Genomic DNA, 24,042 nt, shown 5'->3' on the forward strand with positions numbered 1-24,042 from the left:
TTGATCTGTGCTCAGCCACTCTTCAACTGCTCAGACTTCACCACTCACCCCCAAGCCCTACAATCCGAGAGGTTTCAACAACCTTCCCAAGTCAAGAAAGTTACCTTTGAGTGAAGGGATGTGAAATTTGAACACAGCCTATTGCTGGTCATTTTCTTCTGTTTTGCAATGGCCAGGGCAACCAGCCACCAAATGTTAACAGTTTACACAGTTCAGCGGCTCTGATTCTATCCAGCAGCGGGTTGCAAGGTACACAAACAACTAACCACCGCAAACCAAAAAAGCAAGATACCATATATTTTAAAATTTATTCATGTAAGTAACAGAAGGGATATGAGATCAGCTGGGTTCAACTGTGGGATACTGTGAAAGAGAAATTTGGTAACAGGAATGCTAAATGTGTCTTCTGTGGGTCTTACAGCTGGGGAAACTGAGGCATAGAGTTGCCTGCAGTAAGTCCGTGGCAGAACCAGGAATTTAACCCCATTCTGACCCCCAGCCCTGTACAGCATTGCTTCACCTTGGTAACAACGTTTAGCTCAGTAGCTACATTGTGCAGATGCCCGTTTGACACGTCCCATGACCTGGCTGTGTGAGAAGATTCAGGTTTTACGGCTTCAACACAGCTTTGTAAAGAGCAGAGAGTTCTCCCAGCATGCAATAGTGCCTCCATTCAGATAATTCTGAGAAGCAAGTTAGCTGAACTTGGACACCCAGTGGAAGGAGAGGTGAACCACTGATGATTGACAGTGCATTCCCGCCCTGTTGAAACAGGCGGGCTTTCCCACACAGCTCCTGAATTTACAATCAAGGAGAAAGCAAGCAAGCCAGCTCCATGCATCAAGCAGCCAATCCAACATCACAAATCCACTGACTTTTGTTACATGACAATCCACTTCACAGAAGTTTCGCTAATTGCACCCTCTCCCATACCCCCAAAATACAAATGCAATGCTGGCAAAGATGGTCCGCTACTGAGCCTCTCTCCTTGATCCTTTACGGCAAACAGAGTGGAAGATGACCTCCCAGATCCTTGAGCTTGAAAACCAACTAGCTGATTTGGGGGGGAAATTGTATTGCAAAGTAAGAGAGAATCTAGGAGTCAGCCCGAAGAACTACATTCAGATTCTGTATCACAGCAGCAGCCTCTGGCTTGTGACTTATTATCTTGAGAAAGAAAAATCAAAAATCTTTGTATACAAAACAATCATTCTTCTGATGTAGTGAATTTAAGGCAAAGGTGATATAGGCCTCCTCCATATTGGATTTATTTGCTGACGGTGAAGGATTGAAGTCCGGTGATTGCTCTGCCAAGGATGAGAGCATGGATATCATGCGTGCCTGTGGAGTGAAGAGAAACGGGAACAAAGATCTCACTGGGTGATGTTTAGGATAACCGGAAGTCACCAATTTGCATGCGGTATGTCTCAGTTCCATGGAACTGCCTCTCCGGAGCTAGCAAGGACAGATTTTGGCTGCTTTGTTGCAGAGAGGATGGTTTGCATCATAACAACCGTGGGAGAATATGGATCCCTTTGTAAGGAAACAAACCCCAAACCTTTCCCCCCAGCAGCATGGCTTTTGTAGCACGAAACCCAGGAGACTAGAAAAGGTAAAACTGAAATCCAGTGAAAGAGGAACGAATACAAGGTCTTGGCTACATACAGAAGTTTAACTAGACTGGCATGGCTAAAACGGTTCCAGTGGTACAACCATTATCTGTGTGGACACAGTTGTACTGGTGCTACATACCAGTGAAGTTCCTGACATATGGGAAGGGGAATATACCATATAAGGCACCTTTATTCCCCTTCTATCATGTCCACACCAGTGGTTGTAGTCATGTAACTATATTGGTAAATGAAAGTCACCCCCTGCCCCCCCAACAAACACCATTATCTGGGGGTAAAACCTGTGTATAGACCAGGCGTAAATCATCAGATGCTACAGGGATGAGCATGTTCCAAGATTATCCATCAAACAGTGGCAGGGGTTGCTTCCCCCGGAAGGTGAAAAAAGACTATATTAGCGACGAGCGAAGCAAATCACTAACATGCAGCCACCTCTGGGGTGGAACATGGCAGCTGTTTCAGCAGCATACAGCAAGAACATCATATTCAGTTGGAGCTCTAAGCCTCAACGTGACACAGGGAGATTAGATTGGAGGGGAGGATGCCTCCTACTGAGGCCCACCCTGCTCCCTGAAGCACAGCACCCCTGAGCATCCTGCTTTCTATCCCTTACCTCCACTGTCCCGAAGGAGCTGGGAAATCCTAGGAACCTTCATGACATTTGATACAGAGGTGTATGGAGTGGGGGGGGGGGGGGGGAGATTTACCTTCATAGGTGTTCACAGCCTCCAGGTTCATGACGTGTCGGATGACATGATATTCGTCGGCGATGCCGTTGCCCCCCAGCATGTCCCTGGCCTGGCGGGCAATATCCAGGGCTTTGCCGCAGGAGTTCCGCTTCAGCATGGAGATCATCTCGGGGGCAGCCCTGCAGCAACAGCAGCAATCAAGGGGACTAGGGTGGAAGGACGAGCTCCCCGGTAGAGCCAGGGTTTGTGCCATGTTGGCACCAGGCTTAGACCCAGCAGCCTCGTTTCATACTGGGGAGACCTAGCGGCTTGGTCAAAGGGGAACAGCCTGTTTTTCTCTAATCACGTGGTCTGGATCAGAACCAACGCTCCTAGAGGGGAATAGGACCCCCTTCCCCACCTGCATGAGCCAGGCAGTCCCCAAATTTGGGGCTGGATTGGAGCCATTGCCCCTTAGAAGGAAAAGGCCCTGTATGTCACACATACAAATTGGGGAATGACTGCCTAGGAAAGAGTACTGCGGAAAGGGATCTGGGGGTCACAGTGGATCATAAGCTAAATATGAGTCAACAGTGTAATCCTGTTGCAAAAAAAGCAAACAATTCTGGGCTGTATTAGCAGGAGTGTTGTAAGCAAGACACAAGAAGTAATTCTTCCACTCTACTCCGCACTGATTAGGCCTCAACTGGAGTATTGTGTCCAGTTCTGGGCGCCACATGTCAGGAAAGATGTGGACAAACTGGAGAGAGTCCAGAGAACAGCAACAAAAAATGATTAAAGGTCTAGAAAACATGACCTATGAGGGAAGATTGAAAAAAAAAATTGGGTTTGTTTAGTCTGGAGAAGAGAAGACTGAGAGGGGACATGAGAACAGTCTTCAAGTACATAAAAGGTTGTTACAAGGAGGCGGGAGAAGAATTGTTCTTCTTAATCTCTGTGGACAGGACAAGAAGCAATGGGCTTAAATTGCAGCAAGGGCGGTTTAGGTTGGACATTAGGAAAAACTTCCTAACTGTTAGGGCAGTTAAGCACTGGAATAAATTGCCTCGGGAGGTTGTGGAATCTCCATCATTGGGGATTTTTAAGAGCAGGTTGGACAAAACACCTGTCAGGGATGGTATAGATCAGGGACAACCAACCCGCGCCTGAGAAGGAGCCAGAATTGACCTATGTACGTTGCTGAAGAGCCACAGTAATACGTCAGCAGTCCCCCCGCCTGCCAGCAGCCCTGCTGATCAGTGCCTCCCCCTCCTTCCCCATGCCTCCTGCAGCATGCAGGAGGCTCTGGGAGGAGGGGGAGAAGTGAGGGCATGGCAGGCTCAGGGAAGGAGGCAGGAAGGAGAGGGGCCTTGGGTGAAGTAGGGGCAGGGCCTGTGGCAGAGCCAGGGGTTAAGCAGCGAGCACCCTCCCCCCCGGCACATTGGAAAGTCGGTGCTTGTAGCTTCAGCCCCAGAGCCGGTGTCTAGACAAGGAGCCGCATATTAACTTCTGAAGAGCCACATGAGGCTCCGGAGCCCCAGGTTGGCCACCCCTGGTCTAGAGAATACTGAGTCCTGCCTTGAGTGCAGGGGACTTCCAATTTTATGATTCTATGTCATTCCACAATGCCTTACGCCACCAGTCCCACCCCCCAGCCTGGGGCTGGATCAGAGCCTGTGTTCCCTGGAAGGATAAGACCCTGGATCCCATTCCCCACCCCTGAGCCAGCCAAACCCCTTCTAGCTTTGCAGTCTAACCCACAGAATAATATTTTTTAGTTAAGAAAGGCAGGTACATACTTGTCTTCATCCTTTAGCCTCCCCAGCTGCAGGCAAGCCTGTAAGCCAATGGTGATCTCGGTGAGCATATCAGCCAGCTTCTTCTGGACCAGCTGGTTCCTAGCCAGCGGCACCCCAAACTGGATCCTAGGGGTGGACAACTTAGTTAGGAGACTGAGGAGCAAAAGTCACTTAAAACTCCTGGGGCAGATCCGCCTCTGGTGACTGACTTTAACTGGCATGGAGTATTATACTAGGTGTATTAGGTAGAGCCTAAAGGCCCCATCCAAAATCCACATTGTGCTGGGTGCTCTCCTGATAAGCTCACGTGGTGGGAGGGGAAAACCAAGGCCCAGAGATAGGAAGGGACAGCAGAATCAGGGACAGAACCTAGGTGTCCAAGTCACAGTTCAGTGTCTTATGCACTACACCGTCCTTGCTTCTCATTTGACCTGATCTCTGCTCAGCGACAAAGAGTTCCATTGGACGCTCTACAACGGACAGTTCTTCTGAGAGCTAGAACGCTTCATATATACTGCATGTAATCGGCTGGCAGCACAACTGGACTGGAAAGAGCTAGTGAGCCCCATGAAAGCCCTTCACTGCTGGACTCCACCATGTTCTCCCACAGCTAACCGCTGGCATTCACCCTGGTGGGTTAGGGAAGGGGGCTGGGAGTCAGGACTCTTGGGTCCCATTCCCAGCTCTGCTACTGATCCACTCTGCGACCTTGGTCAAGTCCCTTCACCTCTCTCCCTCAGTTTCCCCTCCTGTCAAGGACTCTCCCATGAGGTCTGAATGAATCAGTGCCTTTAAGAAGAGGCAGGCAGGGATCCCCCAAACCTACGTGGGGCTTCCACCCACCCCAGGCACAAAGAATTCTTCCCCCCGACCCCACATGCAGTCATTACCTGTCCAAGGCATACTGCCTAGCTGTCTCCAAGCAGAATTCAGCAGCGCCGAGCGCTCCCCAGGCAATGCCATACCTGGCATTGTTCAGACAGCCAAACGGACCCTGGCAGGACACGAGACAGAGCCTTGATCATTAACCTCCAGGCAACGTTGCCAAGGAAGAGCACATGACCTCTGCTCCCGCCAGCCCCCTGCATTAACAGGGCAACAGGATCCTGGCTTCGTGCCATTGTCTCTCTCTGCCCAGAAGGATTTGGGGACCACATTTCTAAGCACAAGTTCATTGGCATTCATCAAAACTGACCACAGGAACGGCTCATCTCTCCAACGGAACGCCCCTGGACAGTGGGGGCTGTTTTATACAGCGATCACTCACCCCCTGAGGAAATGCAGTTGTCTCTGGAGTGGAGAACAGCAGCTACTTATCCAGGGATCACTTGGCCCTGTGCTGAAATGCAGCTGCTTCTGGGGTTGGGGCGGGGCACAGCAGCTGTTTTCATCAACCACACAGCAACCATACCCAAGACAGGAAGCAAAGAAGAATCCAGCAGTCGATTGCTTCCTATGGTTTGGGAAGCTGAAGGCAATTGCCAAGGTGAGGATCAGGCCAGGACACCTGGATTAACATCCCTTGGTTTAAAGGCCATTCTCCTGCAGCACAGTGCCCCCTAGCACCGCACTGGAATCAGCACTGGCTCTATGGGGAAAGCATCCGCTGCTGGCCCACCTCCCCACGGCAGCTGGAGTCTCTCCTCCTAGCAGTGTCCCCAGCCAACCCTGCTTAGGCTGTGAGATCATGGGGAACCGAAGAATCGGCTGGTGGGAAAGAGGCTGGACTTACCGCAAGCCCGGAGACATGTGGCAGCAGGTTCTCCTCCGGCACCTCCACATCCTCCATCAGGATCATGCCGGTGGTGGAGGCCCGCAGGGAGAACTTGCCCTCGATCCTGGGTGTCGACAGGCCCTTCATCCCCCTCTCCAGAAGGAAGCCCCGGATTCTCCCGTCCTCACACACAGCCCACACCACGCAGAGATCCGCCAGTGGGGAGTTGGTGATCCTGGGAGGAGGAGATGTGAGACCCCGCTCATTTCGGAGCCTCCCAGAGCTCCCTCCTCAAAGGAGGCAGGATGGTACCAACCAGACAGGGAAAACGAGCTAGAGGGGAGATGTGAAATGCTCCAGCAACTCAGTAACGGAGCCGGGGATAGAACCCAGGAGTCCTGGCTCCCTGCTCTAACCACTGGACCCCACTCCCACCCTAGAGCTTGGGATAGAACCCAGGAGTCCTGGAGAGGCCCAGGATTGGCTGAGCCATGGGGAGCAACAAGGCAGGGCCAAGGTTATCGGGGTACAGCAGTTGTCTGGGAAGAGGGGGCTTGCCCAGCTCTGGGGCCCCAGAGGATCTGGTCTCAGGACAGGGTTTCAGTGAGACCAAGGGCCTGGAGCGTGGGTGGCTGCTGAGAGCCGAGGGCAGGGCTAGCGGCCGGGCTGCCGGGGCCTGGCTCTGTCTCTGTCTCACCAGGTCTTGGAGCCGTTGAGCGTGTAGGTCTTGCTGGCCGGGTGGTAGCGAGCCCTTGTCTCCATGCCCCCGGGGTCGCTGCCGTGGTTGGGCTCAGTCAGCCCAAAGCAGCCCAGCAGCTCCCCTGTGGCTGAGGACAGGAAGCCAGTGGGCTTGGGCTTGAGCCACTGCCCCAACCCTCCCCCCAGGTCCTGCCCCCCCCCCCCAAGGTCCTGCCGCCTCCCCCACCTCCCATCCCCGAGACACCCTCCCCCACGGCCCAGGTCCTGCACCGACCCCTCCCTCCACCAATTCCCACCTCTCTTGTGACCCTCCCACCAGGTTCCTGCACCGCCTCTCCCCCATCAATTCCCACCCCCCATCTCATCCCTGCCCCAGCTCCTGCACTGCCCCTCAACCACCAGGCAGTGCCCGTCCCCCCGCCCATCTGCTGCCCCCAAGCACTTTTCTCCTAGGTTCCCCCCAGCTCCCAAGCCCCTACTCACCCCAATGCCCTCCCCCTGCCCACCCCACTGAAGGCCCCTCTCCCTCCCCCAATTCTGCCCCCAACACCCTCCCCATGGGTCCTGCCCCTCCAACCTAGTTCCCACCCTCCAGACAATACCCAATCCCACAGTTGCCACCCCTCCCGCCATGGCTCTCACGTCACCCAGGCCCAATACCTGCCCTGCCCCCGACTTCTGCATCCTCCCTCCCCCGACATTCTCCTCATGGCTCCTTCGCCACCAGTGGCCACCCCCCACTCCCTGTATGCCTGCCCCCACAGACCTTCCCCACCCTGTGCTCCCTCCCAGCAGCCCGCCTCAGGGGGGCAGGGGGCAGTTCCTTCCCCCTCCCGCCAACCCCCACTCCTTCCAGGTTATCCCAGCAGAGAGCATTGTGGGAAAGAACCATCCCAGCATCCTCCCTGCTCTGCCAGCTGGCCAGACAGCCGGGGCCTGGCTACAGGGGACGTCTACCAGCTCCGGAGCCAGCAGCCTCCCGGGTGGATCCACGCTCCCCGCTCCTAGCCAGGGAGAGCCCCCACCCGCGCCTCTCGCTCACCCAGACGGGGCAGGTATTTCTGCTTCTGCTGCTCCGTGCCGTAGGCGTTGATGGGGTGCATCACCAGGGACGACTGGACGCTCAGGACTGAACGGTAGCTGCTGTCCACTCGCTCGATCTCCCGAGCCAGCAGCCCGTAGGCCACATACGTGGTTCCGGCACAGCCATAACCTGAGATGGGCAGAGAATGTGGACAGGACACACATCAGCAGCAGCACGGGTCCGAACCCCGCCCTGGGTCGGTCAAGACAAGAACCCCCTCCCCACCTGAGGACAGCTGGGGAACGGCTCCCCTCAGCACCTGCTACCTCATGTGCCAAGGACTGATGGGGGCCATGCAGGCAGAGTGGATGGAGGAGCTCAGAAGGGCTGAGACATGCCAGTAGGGGGCATCGTGTGCACTGGGGATAGTCCATGGGCACCTGCCGCCTTCCCAAACGGAGCCACAGGGCCTGCATCGCCCGGGCACAAAGCCACAGGGTTTGAGATGCCACAGCAGCCACTGGAAAATTGGTCCCTAGATACCGGGGGGCCCAATTCAGCACAGCCGTGTGACCCCTTTTTGCCACCCAGGCTGGTGTAAAAGGGCCTTGGGACTGGTGTAACCCCTCCCCCTCACAGGACAGGAGCTGTTGTACCCCCCTCAGCCACAGGGGGCATCCCAGGTGGGGCAGAGGTGGGCATGGCCAAGGCAGGAGGCGGCATGACTGGGGTGATCTTGAAGGCAAGGAGGGGCATGTCAAAGGGGGGCCGTGGCCATTACACGGTCCCAGGTGAGCACAGGTCAGATCAGCTCTCAGGACTGTCCATAGGGGTATCCAGCGTGCTTCAGGAGAGCTCTCAGGGGCTTCACCACCCATGGTGCCCATCCGTCAGCTGCTGCTGCTCTCGCCCACCATCCCTCTGCCCCGTGTCAGCTGGTGAGATCCCTCCCCGTGGCGTGCCAGCCCCTCCCTCCATGGGACGCACTGTCCTCGAACTGAGATCCACTCCACGTCCCGGCCAGTGACCCTCCCAGCCATGGCCGGAGGGGAATCCCTCCTGGATCCAGCTCACCTTTGATGGTGGAGCCCAGGATTCCCAGCTCCCCCAGCTCCGACACGATGTCCCGGTGAAAGACTGGAAAGAGGAGACACCAAAGTGTGTCTGTGAGTGCAAAAGGCAGAGTCACTGCCCTCTGCCTCCTCCCCCGGACACGGGGATCCCCAAACCAGATCAGGACTGGAGCTCCAGCCATGCAGCCCACTTGGCTCTCCCCGACAGCAATGCACGATCTCTGCAGCCCCACCAGCGGGTTTAATCTGCAGTTCCCTCCCCCAAATGCCTTTAATTCAGGCATCCACCAGGCCCTGAAGGAGGCTACAGACATACAGGCACGTTCCGATCTCAGTGAGCCCTGGGTAAATCTGGAGTCACTCCCTGACTACAATGGGGTCAGGGCCGGATTCTGATCTCGGAGCCCCTGGGGCCAATTCCAGAGTCACCCACTGAATTTAAAAGAGGAAGCTGGAAGAACAGCGGGCGGCATCTGGGTCTGTAAATCACCCCCAAGCACCTCTGGTTTGCATGCAGCCATGGCACGTGGATCTCTGGGACGGGCGGGTCTGGGCAACGCTGCCGCAGACTGGACGCAATCGGACAGCTCCCGGTGCTAGCGGCTGCAGTCAGCATCTAAACCCGAAAGAGCTACTGGGGGCTCCGGGGACAGGGACATGGGTTTTTGGAACAGTCACGGGTTCTATCCCTGGTGCTGGCTTCAGGCACCTTCATTCCGGTTGGCCATGACAATTCGTGGCATCAACTTCTCCTGGCAGTAGGTGCGGAAGGAATCCCGGATCATGAGCTCCTCCTGGGTTAGCTGCCCCTCCAGCTGCAGGGGATCTCGCCAGTCAAACTGGGCTCCCGGGGCTGGAGGAAGACAGTCCGAGCTAGATGCACACCTCACAGCTTCGGCGCCAACCCCTACCCCTACCCACGCAGGGAGAGGGGAAATGACAAGCCAGGTACCTCGTCTTCTCAACCCAACCTCCCTCGGGCTGGAGGCAGATCACAAAGGGGAACATTAATCCCAAAAGTAAAGCGTGAGGGTATTGGCTGCGGGGTGGGGGGCCCAGGGCTGGAATAGCAGGGGCGGCGGGTCAGAATTGAGGGGCATGGGATGGAAGCCATTCATTAAAGCCGATTCCTGCCCAGCCTTTACTGGAATCTAATTAGTAATTAATAATAGACCTAGTTCAGGCCAATGCTTTAAACCCCTGATTTACAGACACTGGGAACCCCTTGTTGTAAAAAACCCCAAGCGCTGCCTTCTGGCTGTTTCACTTTCTGCTACTGATGGATTCGTAGAGGCACTCCGACCCTGTTCTCTTCAGTTTCTCCAGCTGTCCAAGGGTCAAAAAGTCATTTCCAATGGGAGCTGGAGGGCGGGCAGTTACCTTTCCGGGGCTTCTCTTGGGCCTTCGTTTCTTTTTCTAGAAAAGCAGAGAAGAAGCCGGGCAGGTGGGTTATTTTATCCCTGCTCTGCTGAGGACGCAAAGCGGGAATCACTGGATCAGATCTCTACCCTGTGCCACGCTGAAGGGACCCCTTCTGGGCATCCCATTACCCGTGCCAGCTTCTTAGCCCTGCGGAGCTAAAAAGCCAGGGATACGGAGGTGGGGCTGTGACAGACTCAGACCCTCCGTGGTTGGGGGACTTGTGACACCAGTGGGTCCATGGTGATGGAGGCCTGTACTTCCCCCATAGCTCCAGCCCTCCACCCCCACCCCCCCCTTTAAAAAAAACCCCAACATTTAGGGGGGCTGGCTTGGGGGGTGTTGGGAGGGGCCGCACCTGCTCCTACTCACCCTTCTGTGCCGCTATGGTGCCCTGGAGCCGGCTGGCGCCTATCCCTGCCGCACAGCAGCGGCTCCGTTTTAGCAGCCTGGTCGTGGTGAGTCTCAGAGCCATCTGGGGTTGCTGCTCGTCGGGAAGGGAGACGAGAGAGAGGCTGCTTGGGGGCGACCGCCAGACTCACTGATAAATCACTCTCACGATGCAGGGCGTAGACAGGCCCCGCTGATCTTGTAAGCCTGTTTCCCCGATGTGTCCCCTGGATGTTGTTCTGTCTACATGACAAGGCAGGGCGGCGTTTTAATGACACTAGGGAAGCTGTATTGCAGCCGGGACCCTCCCATGGGTTCTGCTGTGTAGACAAGACCCACAGCACCCTTTGTTGTTTGCGAAGGGGCAGGAATTGCCCAGACACACAGTCCACACTGGATCTCTGAGCCAAGCCCCACCTCTGGGTGGGGAGTGGGGTCTAGTAGTTAGAGCAGGGGGCTGGAAGCCAGGATTCCTGGGTTCTCTCCCGAGCTCCCGGTGGAGGGGGGAGGAAGGCAAGCGCAGCTGGGAGCCAGGACTCCTGGGTTCTATTCTTGGCTCTGAGTCTCCTCCCAGTGCAGCTCCCCACGGATTCGGGAGGGCTCTGCTAATGGACCCAACTCCAGGATCGGGGCCTTCGTTAGGTTACAAGCCCCGGTGGTTCAAAACCTTTATAAACCCGCCTTCCCGCGGCGGCACAAACCCCTGTGCATTAACCCCCTGGCTGCCAGCCCCTTTGCTTTAGCTGCCGGGGGAGGGGAGAGGGCCAGGCATCGCCCAGCTGCGGGAGCCCGACCAAGCCCAAGGCACCACGGGGGCCTCTGCAACTGGGCCCCGGGAGCGGAGCTGAGCTAAGCAACCCCCCCCCCCCACGGAGAGCCCCCCCTAGGCCTGCCGCTCCCCCAAGCTACCCCGAGCAAAGAGACCGACCCCCACCCCCAGCACAGAGCGACTCACCTGGGGGAGGTTCTGAAACTGACCCGGGGGCAACACGGGAGACCCTGGGGTGACGTCAGCAGGAATGGGGGCGGGGCGGCATTTTGAGTGTGGCGGAAGAGAGAGAGATTAACTCCTTGCTGTCCCTCTGGCTCAGCAGCGAGGCCGCAGCGGGGGGGGGGGGCATGCCACATGCCGGTACCGCGGTGCGGGCACATATTGCCTGTAACAGACCGCATCATGCGAGCTTGCACGTGGCTGCACGGGACACGCCAGTGGACGCTGCATGCAACCCCTGTGTGGCGGCCACTTCACCTTGCAGCTACGCGTGGGTGAATCATCTGTCTGGGTGTGCAAACGCTGCAAGCATGCAACCTCACGGCGCATGCAACGCTCACGCGCGGCATTTGCAGACACGCAGGGGGAGAAATCATGCATGCCTGCAGCAGGCGCATGCCGGCCCCCTCCGCCTGCAGCAGCCGCGCACTTGTGAAAGCGGCGTGCAACCCCTGGGTGCCTGCAGCGTTTGCATGCAGAATCTGCAAACACGGGGAGGAGGAGATTGTGCATGCATGCAACAGGCGCTCGCCGGCCGCCCCTGCCAGCCGTAACCGCCTGCTTGCAAAGGCCGCTTGCCACTATAAGAGGCACACTGCGTTTGTTTGCAATATCTGCATGCATGCAGCATCTCCTGGCTGCTAACTGCTCCTGCAAACGCTGGATCCTTCTCTGCCTGCAGCTGGGCTGCCCCGGGGGTGAAGAGATTTGGGGGTTAAAAAAACCGGTGAGAGAAATTATCAAAGGGGAGGAGGGACGAGAAAGGGAGCGCACCCCGCCTTTCACCGGGGGGGGCGTGGTTGACAAGCCTCCGTCCGTGATTGGCCACCGAGAGGGGGCGTGCGAAGGATCTTGAGCAACGCAGCCGGGGGGGGGGAGCCCGTGGTGCAGAAACAGCCCCGCCCCCGCTGTCAACGTGGGCCGCACACAGATAAAGTGCATGGGGGGGGATATCAATATTAAATGTCCCCCCAAACTCCGCCCCCCAGAGCAGGTGGGGGCTGTGATTGGGTGAATAGGCAGACCCCCCCCCAACCTCTGCAGTCAGGGCGGGTTAAGACAGCTTCGGAAATGGGACCCCACTTCCCTCAGTGGGGGCGGGGGTGTGACATTGGTAAAGTGGGGGGGGGGGGGAATGCCTGGCAACCCAAACCAGCCGGTCCCTTCCAGCCAGAGCGCCCCCCCCGCAGCTGGTCCCTTCCAACTAGAGCTCCCCCCCCCAGCCCCAGCTGCAGATTCTAGCCCGGGGCATCTGGCCCACTGGATCCCTGCATCAAATGGGTGGGGGCCCCATTGATGCTTTTCTCTCTCTCTCTCTCTGATACACACTCACACAGAGCCTGCCCCCCCCCCCCGGCGAGCCTGGACACCCCAGTCTGTGAAATGCAGTTGTCAGGACGCAGGCATGGGCTAGGTGCGGCCAGCAGAGGGCCCCACTGGCCATGGATTGTGGGCCCTCCCCCCAGCAAACACCTTGAGATCCCTGTGCTCCATGGGCCGGGGGTGGGAGCAAAATAGGAGAAAGGAGTCGGGAGGGGTTTGTGGTGCCCCTCACTCCCAAGCCGCAGCCCCCTGCTGTCCCAGCCCTGAGCTCCCCCCACCGCAGACAGCTGTGACAATGCACCTTGAGGAAGGGGCCTGGGAGTTAGCTCTCCCCCTGGGTTCTATTCCCAGTTCCAGGAGGGGAGAGGGGTCTAGTGATTACACCGCGGGGGCTGGGAGTCCTGGACTCCTGGGTTCTGCTACCACCTTTGCCACTGACTCACTGGGTGACCTTGGGCAAATGACTTTCCCCACTCTGTGCCTCAGTTTCCCCAGGGAGATGACACCAATCCCTCTCCTGGGAGCGCAGGGAAGGCATTTGGCAGTGGAAGCCCTGAGTGGGAGGGGAGCGGCCCTGGGTCTCCACCCCCGAGTGCAGAGGTAAGAAGGGGTTTCTCAGAAAAACCCTTGAGGTTGTAATGTGGAAAGAGCGCAACAGGCCCCACTTCCCCAAATTGCTGCGGGAGGATGGGCAGACGACGCAAACAGCTCGATAAGGGAGGTGAAAAGGTCCCTGTGACATGATGCCACCAGCCTGGGAGGTCACAGGCCGGGCAGGTCGTGCCCTAAACCACCCCAACTCTCTCCTTGTTTATTTACTATCTGTGAAATGGGCACATCTGCAACCAGCCCCATTGTACCAGGCTCTGCACAGACCGCAAGCAAGATTAGGGCCCCATTGTGCCAGATGCTGCCAGACCCTGACCGAGATCGGGGCCCCCTTGTGCCAGGCGTTGCACAGACACAGAATGAGCCACAGTCCTTGCCCCAAAGAGCTTACAAACTAAATATACAGAAGGTGGGAGGGGAAACTGAGGCACCAATGAGGGAAAGGGCCTTGCTCAGAGTCAGGAAGCACATCGGGGGCAGAGCTGGGAATAGAACCCAGGGGTCCCAGTCTCGGCTGAAGCCCTAGTCACTAAGCCAAACTGCCACCCTGCCAATCTTCCCACCCACTTTTTAAAAGACCCTTTACCTCTTTCTTGCACAGAATTTCTAAACCCAGCAGAATCCAGTTCGCCTGCTCAGAGGCCCATGCGCAGGGTTGCTCCTTCCGTCAAAGAGGGGGGCTTAAAGAGGGGGGGCTTTAAGAGGGGGGTCCAGCTGAGCTCTAATGCAGAGAGGTACAGGGAGGCGGGAGCTGCATGCAGTGGAGAAGGCTCTTGATCCCAGAGGGCAGAGCTGCATTAATGTCCAGGGGCTCTAGACCTGTGTTGAGGGCCTAGCTCCCAGTGTCACCATGAGGCTCAGAGAGGGATGTGTAACTGACACAGAGATGCTGCCTGAGTCAGATAAGAGCCTAAGCCCATTGCTCCCAGCAGGGGGAGCTGCCCTGTAGCAACTCAGTGAGGTGTTGACTGAGCCCCACAGCTCTGGTGGCCCTGTGTGGGGCAGGAGGGGGAGAGCCAAGGGATCATCTCCCAAGCAGAGACAGCCTGGCTGCGTTGGGAAGTCTGGGGGACCCCACTGCTACCACCAATGTCTCTCTGGGAGTGGAGGTGGGGACAGTGGGGGTGAGGTCAGAGGGGAGCTGGGTCCTTATGGGGCATGGGGAGATCTGTCGGGGGGCTGTATGGGAGGAGCTCTCCCTGCCACACACCACCCTCACTCTGCGGGCATCCAGAAGGCAAAAGGCCACAGGCAGGGCCAGCCCCAAGGGCTGGGCACGGGCTGCCTGCCGCATGGTCTGTGCCTGGCAGGGATCATGCCCTGGGCGGGGGTGGGGCTGTCACATGGCTCATTGTGGCAGCAGGGACATGGGCCAGAGGAGCCACAACGGGCCGAATTTGGGGAACGAATCACTTCCCCTTTTCTACCCGCTTGACCTCTGGCAGGGCCTGTGTGTGCAGGGGGCACAGTTCTGCCAGTGCCCCTCACTCCCGACCCGCAGCCCCCTGCTATCCCACCCTGGGCTCCCCCCAGCTCTGCCAGTGGCCCTCAGTCCCAATATGCAGCCCCCTGCTCTGGGAGAGCAGGGGGACTGGGAGTCAGGACTCCTGGGTTCTATTCCTGGCTCTGCCCTGACTCGCTGGGAGAGTTCTGGTTCAGTTTCCCGCTCTGCCTCGTGGGGATAAGGATCTCGGCCCTTTCCCCAGCATGGGGTCGGGGAGGGGGGGTGTGAGGCTGGTCCTTGCGGGCCGCCTAGTGCTCAGAGAGCCTGGTAGGGCTCTGATCTCACAGCTCTGCCCCCCCTTCCCCAGCACTAATCAGGGCTCACACATGGCCTGGTGCGACAGGAGCTGCAGATTAGGGCCCAGCAGCCCCTAACTGCCATCAGCCGCAGAAGCTGGGGGAGCTGGTGGGGGGGTCGGAGCAGCTAATGGGGGGGACGGACACCTGATCCCAGCTCTCCACCTCTGTGCAGCCATCGCCCTGGGGCTGGGATCCCCCCCCACACACGGACCTTTTGGGAGGCTGCAGGCTCCGTGGCCTGGTCTTGGGGGCGGGGCTGAGGCCTGGCGAGCTCGTCTCACGCAGGGGTCAGGCCATGGCTGCTGGGCAGGGAGGGAGCGAGGGCCTGGGGGAAACACTCAGTGCCCCTCCCCCCGGCTCATCTGCCCCCCTTCTCTGTGCCCAGTGGGGCAGGGGGAGAGATGCAATGGCTTCTGGGATCAGGGGTGAGAGCGAGGCTGGGGGTAGGCAGAGGGGACCCCCAGGGGAGGCGGGGGAGGGGGCTCCCCACTGCACTGGCAATCGGGTATGTTGTTCCCGCAGCACCTGGCAACCCCTGGGGCAGCCGGGTGGGTCAAAGCCCATCACCAAACTCCCAGAGGCCAAGGCGCCCCCAGACTCAGACCCAGGATTTGGGGACATGAAGCTGACCCAATCCCTCCCCCGCTCCACGTTATTCCCGTCCTGGGCCCCATCCCAGCTCTTTGGTGCCCCTCAATCCCGACCTGCAGCCCCGTTCTAGCCCAGCCTTCGCTCCCCTGCCCAACGGGGACTGCCTCCCCCATGTCTCAGCTGGAAAGGTCCCCGCTGCTGGAGCCGGGGTAGATCCTGGGGCTTAATCTCCAGCTCTGCCCCGGTATCAGGGCTGGGGCAGGTGGCCGAGCCGCTCTGGGGCAGTCCGATAAAGCTCAGGCGGATGGTGATCTACGTCCTCGTACTTCCCTGAGAGCGGCAGGCCGGGTATCTGGAAAGGGGGGTTGTCTCTGCAGGGAAGACCTGGCTCGAGGGGTCGGGGGGGGGGCAATGGGGAGACAGAGCCACCAGGGAACAGGAGAGAGTAAATAGCTGCTTCAGATAATCAGGATCAGAACCCAGGAGTCCTGGCTCCCAGCCCCCCCTACTCTAACCACTAGACTGTACTCCCTCCCTCGGCTGGGGTCAGGAGGGTGCGGTTCCCTGAATCTTGTTTTGTTTCTCAGGAAATTCTCAGCATTTCTGGTTCCTTGTTTCCTTTCATGAAATTCGAAAGGGGCCGAGGCCGGAAGAGAGAAAATAGTGCCATATAAAAATCCAGGACCAGCAGGGTTGGGGGGCAGAGAGTGAGAAATGGGACTCCCGGGTTCTCTCCCTAGCACGGGGTGGGCAGTGGGGTCTAGTGGTTAGAGCAGGGGGCTTGGGAGGCGGGACTCCTGGGTTCTCTCCCTAGCTCAGGGTGGGCAGTGGAGTCTAGTGGTTAGAGCAGGGGGCTTGTGAGCTGGGACTCCTGGGTTCTCTCCCTAGCTCAGGGTGGGCAGTGGAGTCTAGTGGTTAGAGCAGGGGGCTTGTGAGCTGGGACTCCTGGGTTCTCTCCCTAGCTCGGGGTGGGCAGTGGGGTCTAGTGCTTAGAGCAGGGGGCTTGGTAGGCAGGACTCCTGGGTCTCTCCCTAGCTCTGCCCCCATTCACTGTGTGACCTGCTCTGGGCCTCGTTTCACCCACTAGAACCTGCTTGTGGGCAAGACAATGATTTGTATTTAGGTGGCACCTTCCGTCCCCCAGATCTCCTGTGATTCCTACAGCCTCCTTCCCACCTGGAGGCCCCGGCCTTGTGCTGCGGTAAGGGAGTTGCCTTGCCTCTGACCAGTCAACCTTGAACCTTCTATGCTGCTCTAGTCGCTGGGCCCGTATCAGTACCCCCCATTTCACAGGAAGTGAAACTGAGGCACAAAGGTGGGGGCGGGGAGTGAGACTTGGCCGAAGGCACCCAGCAGGTGAGTGGCCGGGGGAGGAATAGTATGTAGAACCTCTGACTCCCAGCCCCCCCTGCCCTAACGACTAGACCCCACTCCCCTCCCATAGCTGGGGGGAGTCCCGACTCCCTGACAGGGTCTATCTGCCCCCCCAGCGGGAGGGGGCTGCCAACTGGCATCAATCATCCCCCCCATGGGCAACAGTGGCAGCTACTGATGGGCCCGCGGGAGGCACCTGGGGGCTGAGTCTAGCAGGTGCCAAGCCCTAGGCCTCTGCCCCCCCATAAATCAGCCCCTGAGTGGGGCAGAAACTGCAGCTGCTTTGAGATCCCTGGGCGGGGCGGGGCGGGATCGTTTCCCAGCCCTAAGCCACCTGGGACCCCCCCCCCATGCACTTAGAGTGAAATTATCCAAGTCCCCAGCTAGCCCCCCCTCCATACCTGATGGGCCACACCCCTCATTCTGATTGGCCTAGAGGCTCCCCTTATCACCTTAGTAAGCCAATGAGAGGGGAGCGGGAAAGAGGGAAATGTAGCGTTTGAAGGGAGGGGGGAAGCTCTGCTCAGAAAGTTGCTCGAGGGAGCCAACAGCTGGGGGGGGGGGTGAAGGAGAGACGAGCACGTGAGGGGGGCTAGGTGTGTGGAGGGGAAGGAGTTGGAAGGTTGGTCCCCCCCCCGGCCCTTGGGCTCTGATCTTCCATCCTCCCCCACCCTGACCTGGCTCCGGATTGGGGCCCGGCTGGCCATGGCATTCGCTGATGCCGTCCTGCCCTCCATCAGCAGCCTGGCCGGCTTCTGCCACTTCCAGGAGAAGCAGTCGGAGATTCTCAAGGTAAGGGGGGGCTGGGGGGTACCCTGGCTGCCTGCCTGCTGCAGCGTGTGTGGTGTCCCTCCTCTGTGGCGTGAAGGCGCAGCCCTGCGGCTCCCCAGAGGTGGCTGCATTTCCAGGCTCCGTGTTCTTGGGGGCAGGGAGGTTTGGGAGCTTGGTTGGCAGGGAATGGGTTGGGGGGGGGGGAAGGACTGTACCCTGCCCCCCAACCCCGCCGCAGCTCTGCTGAATTGCATGGGCCCAGCAATGGAGGCAGAGTCCTGCTCTGAGCCCATGAGGGCCCTGGGGTAAGACAGACGGCAGGCAGGAGGCACCTGGTTGCTGGAGGAGGGGGTGGGGAGCCCCTTCCCTAGGGGGAGGCTTCACTGGGTGGGTGGGGTCCTGCTAAGCCATGGGGCTGTGGGGGCAGGATGCCTGGGTTCCATTCCTAGCTCGGGGGGGAGGAATCCCAGAGCTCGCCTTAAAGGAGCTTCCAGCTGACGGTGCCCCTCAATCCCTGCAGTGCCCCCCCACTATCCAACCCTGGGGGTCCCCGCAGCTCTGCCAGTGCCCCTCAATCCTGACCTGCAGCCCCCTGCTAGCCCAGCCCTATCTAGTCAGCTGAGCCTCTGATCTGGGGTTTTTGCTGAGCCTGGAGGGGGGCTGGGCTGAGAGCAGACAAACTCACTTCACTTGCGAGATGAATGTGCACCCGGAGGGGGCCCCCACCTCTCCTTTAACCTATCCTGCCTGTGAGCCCCATCCTGGGGCACTCTCCCCTCCGGGCTCTGCCGGGCAGCCGGGATGGCCCCGTCCCTCTCCTCGGCCAGCAGCTGGTGCGGGGTCCTGATAACAGGTTCTCTTATCTCTGGGTCCCAGCACGGCAGTGTTGGAGCCAGTCCCATGGGCCGTGCTCCCAGCCCCACAGGGTGATGGGGGCTGGGCTGGGGGGAGGTTTGTGGCCAGTTGGGGCTGGCTGCTCTCTGGAATTTCGCTCAGTAAAACAAAATTTAGCTGGAAAAGGGGGGTGCTTCATGTATATGTGAGCTGAGGTTAGAACCCAGGAGTCCTGGCTCCCATCCCCCTGCTCTAACCACTAGCCCCCACTCCCCTCCCAGAGCTAGGGATGGAACCAGGGGGTCCTGGCTCTAACCACTAGTCCGTTCTCCTAATGTCTCCTCTGGCCTGATGCTGCCTGTTGGTTTCCTCTCCAGTGGTGGAAGGTGGAAGATGACCCGGACCCCCCAGTGCCCAGCCCCATGGACCTGCCCAAGCCCCACGGCTCCCTGCAGCTCAAGCAAGAGGATGAGGAATCCTGCTGGGACCTAGACTTCCTGCTCAGCAATTTCCCCAGCACGGAGGCCGGTGGCCCCGGCCCAGGCAGGGGGTTCGAGGCAGGGCTTGGGCTGTGCCAGCCAGAGGGCTATGAGGGGCAGAGCCCAGGCGGGTACACATCGGGGGATGGGCTCCCGGGCCCCACCAGCCTGGTGGCTGAGCTCCTGTCGGGGGACGAGCCCCTGGGCTGCAGCTCGGTGCCTCCCGGCTATGCCCACGGGCAAGAAAAGGGGGGAGCGGGCACCTTTGTGGCCCATCTGCCGGCATACCCCTCCAGGCCGGACTGTGAGGCCCAGCCCCCTGGCGAATACAGGGATCCCCGGCCCGTGGCCCTGCGGCATGGCTACCAGCTGACGTACGGGGGCTATGCCCCGCTGGCCCCCACCCTGCTGGCCCGGGGCGCCCCCTACTGCCAGCTGCCCCCCTACAGTCTGGGGGGCAGCTGCCAGGCCTTCTGTCACAGCCAGTACCAAGCCCGGTTCCAGCTGTACCGGGGCAGCCCAGCTCTGCTGCCCTCCCCAGCCCCTGCGGGCTACCTCGGCCTCCTGGCGCCGCCCCACCCGCCGGCCAGGGAGCTCCAAGCCAAGCCCAAGAAGAGCCGCAAGGCCTGTGCCCACAAGCGCCCCACCAGCCACACCTGCAGCCACCCCAGCTGTGGCAAGACCTACACCAAGAGCTCCCACCTCAAGGCCCATCTCCGCACCCACACAGGTGAGGGGGTGAGTGCTGGGGGGGGCCCTCTGACTGCACAGCCTGCGCTGGCGGGGGCGGGGAGGGCTCTGATCTTGTTGTTAGGGCATTAGGGGGTGGCTTGGTGGGAGGCTGTGGGGGCAATGCTGTGGGGAGTAGAGGTTTGGGGTGGTGCTGTGGGGAGGATTTGGGGGGGGTCAGGAGGGGGGCAGTGCACTGTGGGGGAGTGTCGGGGGCACTGTGCTGCAGGGAGCAGGGGAAGCTCTGGGGGGGACACTGCATTGTGGGGGGCACCAGGCTGAGGGATGGGAGGGCCTCGTGATGCAGGAGGTGCTGGCTCTCTGAGACGTGAAAGGTCCCGTCCATTTTGGGTTGTGGAAAATGCCGGAGCACCGATGCCCTGGGCTCTGGTCCTTGCATCCCGACCAGGCCCTGAGCCTGGGGCTTTCGGTCAGCCTCCCTGCACTTCCCCCGCAGTAGGTACAAGTGCTGTCACTTCCTGTCCTAAATGTTTGATGGGGGTTACTGTGTGGCTGCTAAACAGCCCGTGTGTTCCACCCCAGAGGTGGCTGCATCTCCGTGCTGGATCCCTGTATAGCCAGCCGTCGGGCTCCACCCCAGAGGTGGCTGCATCTCCGTGCTGGATCCCTGTATAGCCAGCCGTCGGGCTCCACCCCAGAGGTGGCTGCATCTCCGTGCTGGATCCCTGTATAGCCAGCCGTCGGGCTCCACCCCAGAGGTGGCTGCATCTCCGTGCTGGATCCCTGTATAGCCAGCCGTCGGGCTCCACCCCAGAGGTGGCTGCATCTCCGTGCTGGATCCCTGTATAGCCAGCCGTCGGGCTCCACCCCAGAGGTGGCTGCATCTCCGTGCTGGATCCCTGTATAGCCAGCCGTCGGGCTCCACCCCAGAGGTGGCTGCGCGGGCTAGGGCGGGCCAGCTGGGCTGGGGTGACGTTCCCTCTGTCCCTGGCAGGCGAGAAGCCGTACCACTGCACCTGGGAGGGCTGCGGCTGGAAGTTCGCCCGCTCGGACGAGCTGACGCGCCACTACCGGAAGCACACAGGGCAGCGCCCATTCCAGTGCCGGCTGTGCCAACGAGCCTTCTCCCGCTCCGACCACCTGGCCCTGCACATGAAGAGACACGTGTAGGGGCTGCGGCCGCGCCGTGCCCCGCTCTGCCGGCGCCACGGACTGGTAGCGAGCCGTTTCAGCAGGTTCTGTTCTTGTCTTTCCCCCTCAGCAGCGACAAGCAGCAAGTGCCTCCTTGTTAAATGTCAGAAGGGGGAAGAGCTACTCTGGCGTTATAAACTGCAGGAGACGGGGTCCAGCATCTTTCCCCTCCAGGGGGTGCCGGCTTCGCTTTGCTGCTGGGGTGGGGAACGGGCTGGTTCAGGGGCTGGGGACTGGGACATGAGGCCTTTCCCCTCTAGAGGGTGCTGGCTCTGACTTCAATGATTAAAGAACCAGATGTAGTTTCCAGCTCCATGAAATGAGTTTGAGAGCTCCTGCCACCCCCTGGGTAGGGGTGGGGATTGGGCCAGGCCCATGGGAGAAGGGTGAGGAGAAGCAGGGGGTGGGGGCGGGAGACTTCTCTGAATGAACTGACTCCATTCAGAACAGCTGCTGGCCCTGGCCTCATCTCACAGCGGTAGCAACCAGACCTCACTGCTCAGCATACACAAGTTGTGGGACTCTTTGAAGGATTAAATTTACCCTGTGAGTAACTCTTTGCAGCTTTGGGGACCCAGTTCTTCTCTCTCCATCCATCAGTTCTGGTCGCAGGCATCAGAATTACAGATTCTCTTTGTTTTCAGTATGTTTCTCCCCCCGTGCAGTGTCTCATGCCCCATACTGTTATCAGTGAATGGGGATTCCTCTTGCTGTGTCTTCTATGCAGAATCTACACCCCACTGTGTTTGAACCTCTCTAAGCCAGGAGAGGATTGAAATGAAGTTATTCCTTCTCCCCTGGCTCTTTGAAAGTGTGTCCTGGTGGATTGAAAAGTAAGAGCTGCAAGGGACAACTCTGCGGAAGTATCACAGAAACGTTTACCCAGCTTGTGACCTCTGTCAGGCTGGGTGCTGCACAGTGAGGGCCAGCTCCTGCTCTACATTGCCTCAGTTTCCCCTTCACCTTGTGTCTCTGAATGTGAAAGGGACTTGCCCTAGCTCAGAGAGCGGGTCTGTGGCCGAGTCGGGAGGAGAACCTAGGAGTCCTGACTCCTGGTAGGGGGCCCTGGCTATTCAGCCAGGTTGCCTCCCCGAGCCTAGTGAATAAGAGTGGATTTTGTTTAATGACTGCAGGAGGGTCAGTGCCCAGCCCAAGGGGTCCCGCCCTGGGATTAGGGCCCCTGGCTGCTACTGTAATGCACCTAATAAATCATGTACAGTGCCCAGCATAAGGGGGTCCTGAGCACTACTGTAATGCACCTAATAAATTGTGTACAGTGCCCAGCACAACGCAGTCCTGATTTATGACTGGGGCTCCTGGGTGCTATGGTAGGTCCCTTTCCACAAGCGGCTTCTACCCTGAATTCCCAACCTGCCATTTTAACTGAAACATCATAACCTCCCTGCGACCTGTTCTCCTGCCAGCGGTCAGAGAGGCTCTCTGGCTATATATAAGCCCCGCCAGCGGAGAGGTAGGTTTCGGAGCCCCAGGGGAAGGCAGTGCCTACTGCCACGCTTGTCTCAGTTCAGGAAAAGACCCCACGTTTTCCCTGCTGTATTAATGAAAAACAACCCTACGGGCTACACCTGTCCCAGCCGTGAGTCTTTCCAGGCCTCGGCCCTAGTGGGTGGAGCCAGCCCTTCACTTGGTGCGTTTTGCCTTCACGTACTTTAAAAAAAAGAATTAAAAATAAATCTCGGAGCGCATTGAAAGGGATGGGGGTTCAGAGGGTGAGCAGGCTGTCATGCAGAGCCTTTGAACAGAGGGGGTTTAGTTCCCTCTGCCAGGAGATCTCGAAGTGGGACCTCAGGCTATCAAAAGACAGGGCTAGGGTTGGAGGATCTTTCTCTGCTCCCTGCCTTGTAATGCGAGCTCAGGAGCCAGTCAGGGGCAGGGAGCAGTAGCAAATTCAAATCCAATCCAAGGAATGATACCCACAGGGTTAGCCAATGGAACTCACTGCTACTGGATGGTGCTGAGACCAGGGCCTCAGGAAGAGCGCTGGGAGGGTGATCTGGACACTGAAACTAGCCCAAGGTAGCATGAATGCTGATGACAATTCAGGAAGGGGTATTAACCTCGTATGTCGATGTGCCAGGGCTGAAGGTGATCTTCAGCAGAGCGCACAGCGTGACCTATGGCTGCAGGGGGTCTTACATCTTCCCCTGTGGCAGCAGATACTGGGCTAGATGGGCCTCGGGTCTGACCCCACCTAGCAGGCCCAGTTCCTCCTCTAATTGCGAATGAGTGTTTTCCAAACAGCGTGGCTGGGTTCTCTGGGGGGCCCAGCAGGGGGGCCCACAAGGGCCCCGATCCAGGGATCGAATCAATTACCTTTTTACCAGCAGAAACAGGCATCTGGGGGAGGACTGAGTAGGGTCGCTGCTCCCCCTGGTGGTGTGAAGGTGCAGCTGCAGCGTCACCCTTCAGCCTGCCTGGTTTAGGGGGTCATCTTGCAGGAAAGCACCCCAAATCCAGCCCTACCCCCAGCCGCTTCTGTGCCAAGCCGAGTTGGCCTGCGGATCTGGGAGCGTGTGGCCGACGCATCTGTGAAACACGAAGGGACACGCGCCCTTTCCAGCAGTGGAGGGGTCAGAGAAGAGCCATAGGATTTGATTAAAGGGGTAGGAGACAAACCTACAAACCTCAGGCTGCCCCCTGGGCTCCTGGGGGGAGGTCAGTGCCTGGAGCCCGGACGGCTGCTGGGCTCCCAACGGGGAGCTGGGAGCTGGGACCCCAGGGGCAGCAGGGCTCCCAGCAGGTAGCGGGGAGCTGGGGCAGCAGTTCAGCTAGAAGCAGGAGCCCAGGGGGCAGCCGGGCTCCAGCTGGAGGTTCCCACCCACCCCTGGGGTTCACCGCAGGGAACCTTCCACCAGCCTTTCTCCTCAATTTCAGGCCTGTAGCCCAGGAGCTGTGAAATTGACAAGAAGGGCAGCCAGCAGCCCCTGTAAGTAATGCAGGGTCCGCAG

The 24,042-nt window shown here is 58.9% G+C and overlaps 2 protein-coding genes across 4 annotated transcripts; one reads left to right on the forward strand and one right to left on the reverse strand.

The window, feature by feature from the left end:
- Positions 1-289: 289 nt before the first annotated feature.
- GCDH (glutaryl-CoA dehydrogenase) lies at positions 290-11,510 on the reverse strand. Of its 2 annotated transcripts, XM_084610719.1 has the most exons (12): positions 11,373-11,510; positions 10,400-10,660; positions 9,989-10,024; positions 9,318-9,461; positions 8,610-8,672; positions 7,554-7,724; positions 6,510-6,639; positions 5,831-6,047; positions 4,989-5,092; positions 4,099-4,224; positions 2,339-2,499; positions 290-1,341 (listed from the first exon to the last, which is right to left on the reverse strand). In XM_084610719.1, the coding sequence occupies exons 2-12, from the start codon at positions 10,500-10,502 to the stop codon at positions 1,268-1,270; spliced, it is 1,329 nt and encodes a 442-aa protein (XP_084466845.1). In that variant the 5' UTR covers positions 10,503-10,660; positions 11,373-11,510; the 3' UTR covers positions 290-1,267. The 2 variants fall into 2 exon arrangements, with proteins under 2 accessions (XP_084466845.1, XP_084466846.1); XM_084610720.1 differs by lacking the exon at positions 9,318-9,461.
- Positions 11,511-17,682: 6,172 nt separating this feature from the next.
- On the forward strand, positions 17,683-22,344 carry KLF1 (KLF transcription factor 1). Of its 2 annotated transcripts, XR_014709128.1 has the most exons (4): positions 17,683-17,900; positions 19,091-19,922; positions 20,877-21,117; positions 21,801-22,344. XR_014709128.1 is itself a non-coding variant. In XM_084610675.1 (3 exons), exons 1-3 carry the CDS (start codon positions 17,814-17,816, stop codon positions 21,050-21,052), a joined length of 1,095 nt encoding a protein of 364 aa, XP_084466801.1. In that variant the 5' UTR covers positions 17,683-17,813; the 3' UTR covers positions 21,053-21,464. The 2 variants fall into 2 exon arrangements, 1 of the variants encoding a protein (XP_084466801.1); XM_084610675.1 differs by lacking the exon at positions 21,801-22,344 and having other exon boundaries at positions 20,877-21,464.
- Positions 22,345-24,042: the final 1,698 nt, after the last annotated feature.

The sequence above is a fragment of the Lepidochelys olivacea genome, assembly GCF_965140295.1.
Source record: "Lepidochelys olivacea isolate rLepOli2 genome assembly, chromosome: 20".
Lineage (NCBI taxonomy): Eukaryota > Metazoa > Chordata > Testudines > Cheloniidae > Lepidochelys > Lepidochelys olivacea.